General features: G+C 36.6%; 2 protein-coding genes across 12 annotated transcripts in view; one reads left to right on the forward strand and one right to left on the reverse strand.

The window, feature by feature from the left end:
• LOC127876979 (kelch-like protein 5) overlaps positions 1 to 5890 on the forward strand; it is a 97030-nt gene extending 91140 nt beyond the window's left edge. For all 11 annotated transcript variants that reach the window (XM_052422535.1, XM_052422536.1, XM_052422537.1 and 8 more), the window contains 3 exons: positions 1487 to 1699; positions 2592 to 2763; positions 3414 to 5890. In XM_052422535.1, the coding sequence (XP_052278495.1) occupies positions 1487 to 1699; positions 2592 to 2763; positions 3414 to 3473 (445 nt within the window). In that variant the 3' untranslated portion in view covers positions 3474 to 5890. The remainder of the gene's footprint in view (positions 1 to 1486; positions 1700 to 2591; positions 2764 to 3413) is intronic.
• Positions 5891 to 8443: 2553 nt separating this feature from the next.
• Positions 8444 to 11117, reverse strand: LOC127878425 (arginine--tRNA ligase, cytoplasmic-like). Its single transcript, XM_052424949.1, has 3 exons — positions 11095 to 11117; positions 8958 to 9205; positions 8444 to 8553 (listed from the first exon to the last, which is right to left on the reverse strand). Exons 1-3 carry the CDS (start codon positions 11115 to 11117, stop codon positions 8444 to 8446), a joined length of 381 nt encoding a protein of 126 aa, XP_052280909.1.
• Between the last annotated feature and the right edge of the window lie 621 nt (positions 11118 to 11738).

Below are 11738 nucleotides of genomic sequence, written 5' to 3' on the forward strand. Positions count from 1 at the left end.
AGTCAGTATCATTATACCCCCACAAACAAAGTTTAGGGGGGTATATAGGAGTGAGCTTGTCTGTCGGTCTGTCGGTCGGTCCGTATTAAGTGTCCGCTTTCTATTTCAAGTAGTTTTCATCGGATCTTCACCAAACTTGGTCAGAAGTTGTATCTACATGATGTCTAGGCCAAGTTCGAACATGGGCCTTGTCGGGTCAAAAACTAGGTCACGGGGTTACTTAGTGCGTTTTAAACATTCAGCATGTTGTCCGCTCTCTATTTCAAGTAGTTTTCATCCGATCTTCACCACACTTGGTCAGAAATTGTAACTAGATGATGTGTAGGTCAAGTTCGAACATGGGCCATGAGGGGTCAAAAACTAGGTCACGAGGTCACTTAAGTGTGTTTTAAACCTCACCATGTCGTCCGCTCTCTAATTCAAGTAGTTTTTATCCAATCTTCACTAAAATTGGTCAGAAGTTGTATCTTGATAATGTCTAGAGCAAGTTTAAATATGGGTCATGCCAGGTCAAAAACAAGGTCACGGGGTCACTTAGGGCGTTTTAAATATCACAATGTTGTCCGCTCTCTAATTCAAGAAGTTTTCATCCAATCTTCACCAAACTTGGTCAGAAGTTGTATCTAGCTGATGTCTAGGTCAAGTTTGAATATGGGCCATGCCGGGTCAAAAACTAGGTCACGGGGTATCTTAGTGCATTTTAAACCTCACCATGTTGTCCGCTCTCTGATTCAAGTAGTTTTCATCCAATCCTCACCAAACTTGGTCACAAGTTTTATCTAAATGATCTCTAGGACATGTTTGAACATGGGCCATTACGGGCCTAAAACTAGGTCACGGGGTCACTTAGTGCGTTTTTTAACATTCAGCATGGTGTCCGCTCTCTAATTCAAGTAGTTTACATCCGATCTTCACCAAACTTGGACAGAAGTTTTATGGAGATGATCTTAAGGCCAAGTTAGAACATGGACCTTTCTGGGTCAAAAACTAGGTCAAGGGGTCACTTAGTGCGTTTTAAAAATTGAGCATGGTGTTTGCTGTTTTTTGTGAAGACGACATGCAAAATATTATGTGTCAATGCGGCATGTGGGGGTTTTCGTCACGTCTGTGACAAACCTCTAGTTATACTTACAGTTAAGTATTTCACATAAACTTCAAAACAAGATGGGCATACGGTAATTACTTTAAGTTTTCAGACACTTAAAGATAATTATTTTTTAGTTTAACAGCGAAAAGTTTATGGGAAAACAATTTTGTGACAGAAAAAGTACCAATAACACATAATTCTTGTCATAACTTTGAGTTAACTGTTTTTAATATGCATAAAATTAGAAGAGGTAAAGCCTGTTGATCCGGAACTTTGGTTGAAGTGATTTTGAGATAACAAACTAGCTTTATAGTGTTTATCTCACAGGTTGTCATAGATCTCCTTGTAATGCAATAATGGGGTAAAGTTTTCTAATGCTGGAGTGTAACCTACTTTCAGGCTGTATGCTGTTGGAGGCAGGGATGGCTCCTCCTGCCTCAAGTCGGTTGAGTGTTTTGACCCGCACACAAACAAGTGGATGCCATGTACACCCATGTCCAAGCGCCGGGGTGGGGTGGGCGTGGCCACTTGTAACGGGTTCCTGTACGCTGTCGGGGGCCATGAAGCGCCCGCTACCAATCCCACATGCTGCAGATTTGACTGCGCTGAGAGGTAATAAGAGACAACTGTTGATTGATTGTTGATGTGGAGTGCTATTAAGTTGTTGATCTTCGTGGTCATATTTGACTGAGCTGAGAGGTAATGGGAGAAAACGTTTTGTGGGGTTTTGATGTAGATTGTTCTTGAGTTATTGATGTTCATGGTTGTTGAATTTTAATTAACTCCAAAAGCTTATCAGTATTTGATATCCATTAAATCTTTTTATGATATGATATCAAATGGTAATTATTCTTATAAATGAAGAAAGAGATGTACATTATTTTTAATTGTTTTCTCTATGTATACTAAATTGTGTGCTTTACGTCATTTTTGTGAGATTACCCAGACATTGAAATAGTACTGCTGTTTAAGGCCCACTAAAAAGGAACAAACACTGATGATCATGAACCTTTTTTTTTCTTTAGATGAAAATGATGGCTCTTGCAAACTACTAAAACAAAATTTATTCTGTGTGAAACTACAAAAACTAATTATTGCTGTGCAGGTTAGGGGAGACAACTTGTCAAAACATTTTTCTTGACTTCATAATATGTTACTTCCCATGATCTGCTATCCATCTTCTTGTTTATTTGTGTATCCAAAAAAGCCTACACCTCAGGATGACCTGTTGCACAACTGGTGCTTCAGTAAAAACAATGTGGTGTGAAACTAAATAACTTGAAAAATCTTTATTTCTTAAATCACCAATCCCAAAAAGTTCATATTTGGTATCAGAAATTGCAGTGTAGTTCTTTACAAACTTAGCACATCATGCTCATGATGACCTTCTGTTTGTGATTTTGTTGTTAATTGTCATCCTACCTTGTGAACACTATAGAGGGCACACTTATTGTCACATCTTTATGAAACTTTGTAAAAACATTTCTCCTATTATTCCTGGCAGGTATGACCCAAAGACTGACCAGTGGACCATGATAGCGCCGATCAGCAACCCACGAGACGCCGTGGGCATGTGTCTCCTAGGTGACAGGCTGTATGCCGTGGGTGGCTATGATGGGCAGCATTACCTGAAGGACGTTGAGTCTTATGATCCTGTCAACAATGAGTGGTCCAAGGTGAGCATATGCATAAACAGTTGTCCTAGATTAGCCTGTGCAGTCTGCACTGTCTAATCAAGGTAACCCTGTCTGCTTTTATGGTATTTTCTTTTAAAGAAGGTCTCTTCTAAGCAAATCCAGTGAAGACCGAAAGAGTTGTTCCTGTTTGATGAATTTTGACTGTGTACACATGAATTTATTGACAGTAATATTTGATAGAAGTAAAGTAGTTGTGGTTATATATTTTTCTCCCAAACTGTCACATGAATGAATTGTAGCTGCCACAAAAAATTTATGATCTTGCCATTTTGTAATTTTTTCAAGTATTGAGTACATATTGAAAGGATTTTTTGTGAGGAAGCAAGTCCAGTTTAAATAACTGCACAAAATTTATGATCTTGCCATTTTGTATTTTTTTCAAGTATTGAGTACATATTGAAAGGATTTTTTGTGAGGAAGCAAGTCCAGTTTAAATAACTGGTGGATTTGCCTTTGTCTTAACATTTGTTGTGAGGGCAAGAGTGTCTATGACATATAATGTAAACTCAAGATAATAATATCTTTTTAAAAACAACATTGTTCTAAAATTTAAGTCTGAATAAAGATCTAACTTTAATTGGTTCTTATGCAAACAATATTACATTCTTACAAGAGTTCTTGCTCCACAGGTTGCCTCCCTTAGCACGGGTCGCGCAGGAGCATACATCGTGCACGTGCCTCACAGTTGACAAAGACCGCGCTGGTCACTCTCGTCCCTGAGGAAGTGGCCATCCGGATTCTTCAACCGCAAGAAATCCAAACTGAACTCTAGTCAGTCAGACACGTGTATATAGGACACACACTATGAGCTTTCAATAAGAATTGTGCTCATATTTGTGCGGCGTCATGTGAAAATGGGTTTTATGACATGTGCCGCCAGCGTACCTCCTGAACAGTTTGCAAAATTAGGAAGGTTTGGTGGTCTCAATAGCAGACAGGGTAGCCCCTGGCATAACCTGGGTTGTCTGGAGCTACCCTGGCCGCATATGGTGTAAGACCCATTTTCACAAATCCTGGCTCATTTGTAATTGGTATTCTTATGAAGTCAATTTTCAATGTACATCAGACTGTGCCAGACACTTGTATAAGTATAACCGAGTGCTGTGCCTTGGTGTGACACTTTTTGTGAGGTCAGTTTTGTCGCAGTTGTATTTTATCAAGTTAGAAGATGAGATTTGTTGGGACTACTCGCTAATTTCTGAGTGATGGTTTACTTGCTGCTTAAGGAATCACTCGGAGTTTGACTAAGGACCAGCTGTGGTAGTGAAGTGTCTTCATGGCATTTTTCTGTACACGAGTACTGTGTTTTACTTTCAAAACAGGTGCTATATCTGTGGACTAGAGGATTGTCCGTATTTCCAGAAGTATTTGTACTATGTGAATGACCAGTTTTGTAACAGTTGTGTTTTGTGTAATAAAATGACCATTGTTTGATGTTCTTCAAAATTGTGTTTGATAATGCTCTAGTGTATATTTGAACAAATAGACTGAAGGGGTCGACTTTGTTGAATGGTATTGTTTTTTAGCAACTAAGGTATTTTGTATTGATTCTCGGTACATTCACCCTTAATATGTCTAAACACTTTTAAGTCCTGTTTTTAATAGGCCAGTGTGTTTGTGAGATACTGAATGTGTAAAGGGGCCAATTAAAGGACTGAGACGGTAATCTTTTCTGTATACATGATTTTTGAGTATGTCATTTTTGGGGCATTTATTGTCTTTTGGATGAAGCCATTTTCCAGGGCATTGTTTAAACATTATTTTTATCATGCATTACTTGTCTCTATTGTTTTCACTCATATTCTGTTTTTGTATTAATGTAATTATGAATATGTTTTTCTGTCAATACATGTACCTTTATATTCTAGAGAAATTAGTTTTTAATTGTTTTATATGTAACCTTATTTTTGATGCTGTTGTGAGGCAATTGCAATTTACAATAAAACAACTGCTATTCATCATATGTGCTTACAACGAATCAACGTGTATTCAAGTTTCATGATATTTGTAAGTGGCAATAACAGTATTATTTGGCAAATATTGTAGTAGGCATAATGAATTGATTTGTATTTGATCACATAAGATATTGAATGGCATGGAATTTACAACAATTATAAGCAAATCATAACTACGGAAATCCTCTGTTAAACGGTTGTAATATTTTACACAAAAGTGCACAGGTAATTTCTAAGCAATTTTGAAACAAGCTTGTAATTTTGAGTAAATGGAAATTAATTAATTTAACAATAGCAGAGGTTAAGTTCACATTTTCTTGGCATTCCCACATCCATCAATTGCATTAATGAATTCAAGAATTGCCAATACAGGTACATGTATTTTTAAGCATAATTCTAATTTGTTGTGATAATGATGACATAATGATAATATATATATATATATATATAATATAATATATATCTTCTCACTGAAAAGTGCTATATTAATATCATTCAGACAGAATAAACGTAAGAATTTCTTATATGTACATAAATAAAGTACTACGTTTCTATAATTGATGCATGTTTGACGAGAGTTGTTTGAAATTTAAGGACCATTCAGAAAACAAGATCTTTTTTCTTTTTAGATTAATCTTTGTAGACTAAGGTGAATACTCATTGTTAATACAATTTGTTCAATATAATAATGCAAATCAATTTTTATTTGGCAATTTGCACCATGATCTAGATTATTCCCTAGTACTTGTCAGACTGCATGCAAAGTATCAACCAAACTCTTGGAAAATCGGGCTTAATGCATGTAAATAAAGTTTGGTCCCTGATTAGCCTGTGCAGTCTGCATGCATGGACTTATCATGGACAACACTTTTATGCAATTTTTCTTGTAAAGAAAGTCTTTTCCAAATTAAAATTCAGTCAAGGCAAAAAGTATTGGCCTTGTTTAGCCTGGGACAGTACATAAAGCACCTGCATTAAGACAGGGTTTTGTAGAGATGTGCTCATATACCTGTGTATATTTGTTCAGTGTTAATTTTTGGACTCTGTCTTGCATGTGCTATTCAGTCCCTAGTCCTACACTGGTTGTATTTGTAGAAATTCCAATCCTTTATCATGATCAATCAAAATAATAAATTATAAATTTTCTTCAATATTGACTTGTGTTGTTGTTGATAGTGTAAATGTCATATAAGAAATATTACAGAGTAAATTTTGCCTGGTAGTATTGACAGAGCAGGCAGCTCCATACTTCGTTACAACGGAAGTCAAAGGCTGAGGTCAATTCTATTTCGCTTATTGTCCCCTACCGGTTTCACCGGAGGGGACTTAACGGTTTGCGCTCTGTGTGTCCGTCTGTCTGTCTGTGAGTCTGTCTGTCACACTTTTCTGGATCCTGCGATAACTTTAAAAGTTCTTAATACTTTTTCATGAAACTTGCCACATGGATAGATGGCAATATGGACATTGTGCACGTCATTTCATTTTGTTTCTACGTCAAAAATTGTGGTTGCTATGGCAACAACAAAAAATTCTGAAAATGGTGGAATTTCTGACAAATTTTGGAGCCGGTAGGGGACCATATTGCTTGACATTAGCCTTGTTAGAATTACTACGGTAGTAAATAAGATGTGTGCGCATGCGCAATCACTAAAAAATTAACATTTGCTATGTGTAACCAGGTAAATATGTTACCAATATGAGGCATGTGCTGTCCATAAGCTGTAAAGAAGTGACCAAACTATTGATTGCCTCTGAACTGTTTGATACTATAATTCAGCATAAGGAGAAATATAAAATAGTTAAAATATAAAACAAGTAACCCACAGTGCGGACAAGTTTTCACTACATAACTATAAGGGCAACAAGATAGAATGAGGGCGTGCAAATAATAATCTCCAGAGCATGATTTTAAAAGCTTGGTAGAGAAACACCATATGATGTTACATGTCAAATATTACACATAGGGTCGTTCAACGGATTTTTAAGTCAAGTACTATACAACTCTACATGTATGCCTTTTTTGGCCCCAGGCCCATAACTTGAACAAACAAGTATAGTATTCAAAGACATTGTTATACACAAAATATTTAAGCCATGACCCTTGCGGTTTCAATGAAGAGTTGAAGTTTTCATTATAAGCTCAGTCTTTTCGGAGAAAACCTGAGGTATTGTCATAGCCAGCTCGTCGTATCGTCCGCCATCTGACGTCCGCGTCGTGCTAAAACCTTAACATTGGTGCTTCCACCTAAAACTTTGAAACTTTATGTAGATGCACCTTGATGAGTTCTTCATGCTACACCCATTTTGGGGTCAATAGGTCAAAAGTCAAGGTTACTTTACCTGTTATGCGGTGCTCTTGTTCAAATCTATTTTTATGCCCCTGAAGGTGTGCATATAGTGATGGCATGTCAGTCTGTCTGTCTGTCTTTATGTCCGTCACACTTTGCGTTTATGTTTCGAAAAATGCTAACAAATTCTATGTCGCTTCAGATGTAACCTTCATATTAGGTATGCATGTGTATATGGACAAGGACTTTTTATACGCACACAAATTTTGACCCCTTTGACCTTGACCTTGAACTTAGGGTCCGCGTTTAGGTTTCGAAATCTGGGTTTAGGTTTTGAAAAAGCGTTTTTCGGGGGCATTTGTCATCCTATGGTGACAGCTTTTGTTAACGTGTTACCGAAATATTGGTTTGCAAAGAAAAGGAATGAGCTGAATAACTGTAAAAGATGATTGGCCAAGAAACATTCCTGTAAAGTTTTACTTTGCAAACCAGTTCGTGTAAAAAAGAAAATGGTTCACACGCTTTGTTTTAAAAACATTCAAACGAAACTGAAAATATTATAAATTGTTCATAGATTTGAGCTCACCTGAGCAAAACGTGCTTTAATTTATTTATTGTGGTGGGTGGCCATTATATTTCATCAACCTGGCTTCATCACTCCAGTTGTTGCAGGATCCCAACAGCATACGCACATGCCTCTAGCCCAGTCTTCCCAGAATGCATCTTAATATTGACAACAAAGTATAACCTTGACCTTGACAGGGTAGGGCCTGGAAATTATCCACAAAGCTTTCAGGGACAGTTGAACTCACACTTAATACATGTAAATGACACACAACTTTACTTGAAAATGATAAAGACTCTGCACTGTTCTAATTATTTTGTATTACTTGTAATGTGCTCCCATCATGTCTATGATCATGAAGCTGGCAAGTGATTTAGAGCACATAAGCAGTGCTTTATTAGATAGTAGTGTCTCTTTTTGTATGGTCAGTACAAAGTAATATCAAAATAATAGCACACATTAACATTTATACAAAAAATGTAAACAAATGCATGGTCAACAAATACACTTAAACAACAACAAACAACATGATAAACACTTATATCATTATTGTTGTATTTCCTTTTCAAACAAAAGTTCACACATATTATCAAGTATTAAGCCATTTTAATGACATAGGATATGCTATAACAGTCTATCACCAACTTAGCCTTGACAAATCATTTAAACCATCAGAAATATCCATGTTTTCTTGCTTACAAACAATTTAGCAAAATTTTCAATATAACAATTGGAAAACTGAAATCATAAATAATCCACGGGTCATTCCTTTATACATAATGTGTATACAGTACAGTAAATACAGCAATTTCATTGGATATGACATGGGTCACGTGACAGCCATTGCCCAATCACATCTTCTCTACGGGTTTGATGCCCAGAATGTGGAAGGCAGCAGCTATGATGTTTGCTGTGGCCTCACAGAGAAGTATACGCCCCATGTTCACCTTCAGTATTGCCCCTGTAAATGTCAGCAACAACATGGACTTTGAATTTCAGTAAAAGCTTTGAGATGCTTTCAGTGTCCAACACATGGGAATTATTTACAAGTGACTAAAGTCTCAGGGTTGGTTTTCACAAAGGTAGGGAAATTATCACTTAAGATGAAAGATGAACTTAGGTGAAAACTTTCAGATCAAGGTTCCGATGCGAAATCCATGGTTTCTTCTTGAAAAGAGATTCATTTTCATTAATTTTAGCAATGTTCACTTTTTTACAGCAATTTTAAGTAAAGACAGTGTTAAAGAAACGTACTCTGAAAGAGTGAGTGAGAACACTGGGCTTAATGCATATGTGTAAAGTGTCGTCCCACATTAGTGTGTGCAGTCCGCAGATATATAAACATGTAAGCGTCTGCAGGCTCACCAGTGTTGCGGTCCTTTTCAAAGCAGTAGCACTTGTCATAGAACTCGGTGAAAGTGCAGGAGAGTTCGTACACGTAGTCGCACAGGCTGTGCAGCAGGAGGTCATCGAGGCACTTGGACACAACCTCCGAGAAACGCAGGATGCACTTGGCCAGCTTCCACTCCTTCTCGTCTGACAGCGACACCCCTTCGTTCTTGATTGCGGTTCGAAGCTGCTCTGAACTTATGTTTGCAGTTCGGGCGATTGACCTGCATGCATGATGTGTTTATTATGATTTTTTACATTTTCACATTGCATATTTGTTCATTTATTTTTTGTAATTTGTGGGAATAAACTTCCTGCATGATGTTTGTTACATAGTTTGATATTTTCACATTGCAGATTTAACATATATTGGTGGTTTGTGTGAATGAACTGCATGCATGATGTGTTTGTTAAAAAATTAGACATTTTCACATTGCAGATTTTTTTGTTTATTATTGTTTGTAATTTGTGGGAATAAACTTCCTGCATGATGTTTGTTAAATAGTTTGATTGCAGATTTAACATATATTTGTGGTTTGTGTGAATCAATTGCATACAATACACTGTTTATCGTCTATAAAATATTTTATTTAAAACAAGAAATATCTTTAAAAAAGATATACGGCGTAAATAGTTTAATGAATGAGATCAAGGATAGCGAATGTCTTTTTCTGTGCAGTTCTTAGCTGCATCACACGCAGTACGGGATGTTACGGGGAGTTTTCGCGGCTTATTTTACATTATAACATATTGCTGGTCATAAACCTATAGATACAAAACAGAAAACCAAAAGAAGAATGGAAGTGAAATTTAAACATATGAGTCAACCGGCCACACGAGAAGTATCCGTATTTATAGGCGCGTTCTTCGAACAAACCTGTTTTAGTGGTTTGTCGGGCATTGCTATTTGATTCGATTATTAACAGTATCAATTATCATCGTGCTAATGCTTAAAGTGATATTATAGGCATTTTGCACTGTTGAATTGAGCTGAAAAGAATTAACAGGTCAAAATAGTTAGTTAAAATGTGGTTACTGATTAATTATCTGCAACTCACCTTGCTACCAGTTGTTTATAAAAATATATTTTATATTCGATATTCTTACGTGACCCACCCAGTCCTGTAAGCTGAAATGATCCGTAAAACAATTTCGTGTCTTTGTGTCGTATGAACAAATCTGCACTAAAACTAAATTTAGGTTCAACTCGTAAACGCATGATCAGTTGTCAAACGAAAGTACGGTTGATATTCAAATGCATTATTTTTCTCTTTCTGGTATATTGTTTTAGTATGATGATGCTGCATTAATTAATATAAGTGTATATGAAGTAGAAACATCAAAAATAATCAACGGTTGCGATAGACACCTATAAACTGTTACATGCTCATAATATCACTTTAGTACATTAAGCAATATGGACGAATAATTATTGTTAAATTTATCAACAATAATATTTATCATTGTATTGTTGAAAACACATTAAGAATCTATTATTTACATACCATAATTATATTGCTGAATATCTTCATTTAACATATTTCTGGTCTAAAGAAAATTCCAGGTCACCTAGTTCACGGATAGCGTCTTTATTATATAACGATTATTTTACTGGCCGCCAACTCCGGTGATAACCTGTATATAAACTCTGAATGTCCGCGAATTGACCCGATATACCTCGCGGGTTGAAATGCAATGCTTTAAAGTGAGGCCTCGCTTCCATTGCTCTTTATACTTTTACATGTTAACATGTTGACAGGAATAAGGAAGTAAGTACTAAATATGAGAACATAGCCTTTTAAGTATAAACGCTCTTGCGCTGGTAATACTCTGAAAATAAAAGGTGTACGCACAAACTGTATTGATGTCGAGAATTGAGTGTCAAACTGTTCTATCTATTAAGCCTTTTCATTCGAGATAAAATTGTTTCATACAGTAAAACAGTGTTACAAAGACGCGGATATGTTTCCAATGTTCTGGTGGTATACTCAAATCAGCCAATGGAATAAATGAAGTGTATTCATTCGTACCTAGCCGCGGGAAATTTTATTGGAATTTTATTGGACACTTACAAAGGTCAGGCTAAGGTGAAAAGCTGGCTTATGCAGCTTACGCCGAAAAAAATTCTTCTGCCATAGTTGCAATACCATAGAGTAAACATCTTTTAAAACATGAAATATTGACCAGGTTGACTAGAAATTCATGTTTGGTGCGTGTTTCCATGTTTAACAACACAATACATGTACTTTGAATTGGTAATTATTATTGTTACTATACACAAATTGTCAAACATTGAAAATATGGCACATTGTGATCAAACAGTGAAGGGCCAAGAATAAGTCCCCAACAGAGGCGCTGATGAGGAAAGTCAAGGGCAGTAACCCACCTGATTCTTGTGTAGGCGTAGAGTAGATGGGCAGCTGTGTTGCCTCTATCATCCAGCATCTACAAGGGAGGTAACTGAGAGGTCACTTGAGCTTGGCTCAGGGAAGACTGGGCTTGTTGCATGTGCTTAAAGTGTTGTCCCAAATTAACCTGTTAAGTCAACACAGACTAATAATGGATGACACTTTCTTTCGAGACTTGAAAGATCTTCAAACAAATATTCCATAAAGGCAGAAAGTGTTGTGCCTGATGAGTCTGTGAGGACTGCACAAGCTTATCTCAGATGATACTTTATGCACTTCATTAAAAATTGTTTTCCCCCAAAGTCGGCTCAAATTTGACTCAAATCTGTTCCTTAAGAGTTTGAATATG

The sequence above is a fragment of the Dreissena polymorpha genome, chromosome 4 (assembly GCF_020536995.1).
Source record: "Dreissena polymorpha isolate Duluth1 chromosome 4, UMN_Dpol_1.0, whole genome shotgun sequence".
In the NCBI taxonomy this organism is placed as follows: domain Eukaryota; kingdom Metazoa; phylum Mollusca; class Bivalvia; order Myida; family Dreissenidae; genus Dreissena; species Dreissena polymorpha.

Excerpts from the sequence above, each read along its gene's own strand:
- LOC127878425 (XM_052424949.1), bottom strand. The coding sequence starts at position 11,117 with ATGGCAGAAGAATTTTTTTCGGC. Across the intron at positions 9,206-11,094 it reads GCAGAAGAATTTTTTTCGGC|GTCAATCGCCCGAACTGCAA; the intron begins GTAAGCTGCATA and ends TCATGCATGCAG. Across the intron at positions 8,554-8,957 it reads TGAAAAGGACCGCAACACTG|GGGCAATACTGAAGGTGAAC; the intron begins GTGAGCCTGCAG and ends TGACATTTACAG.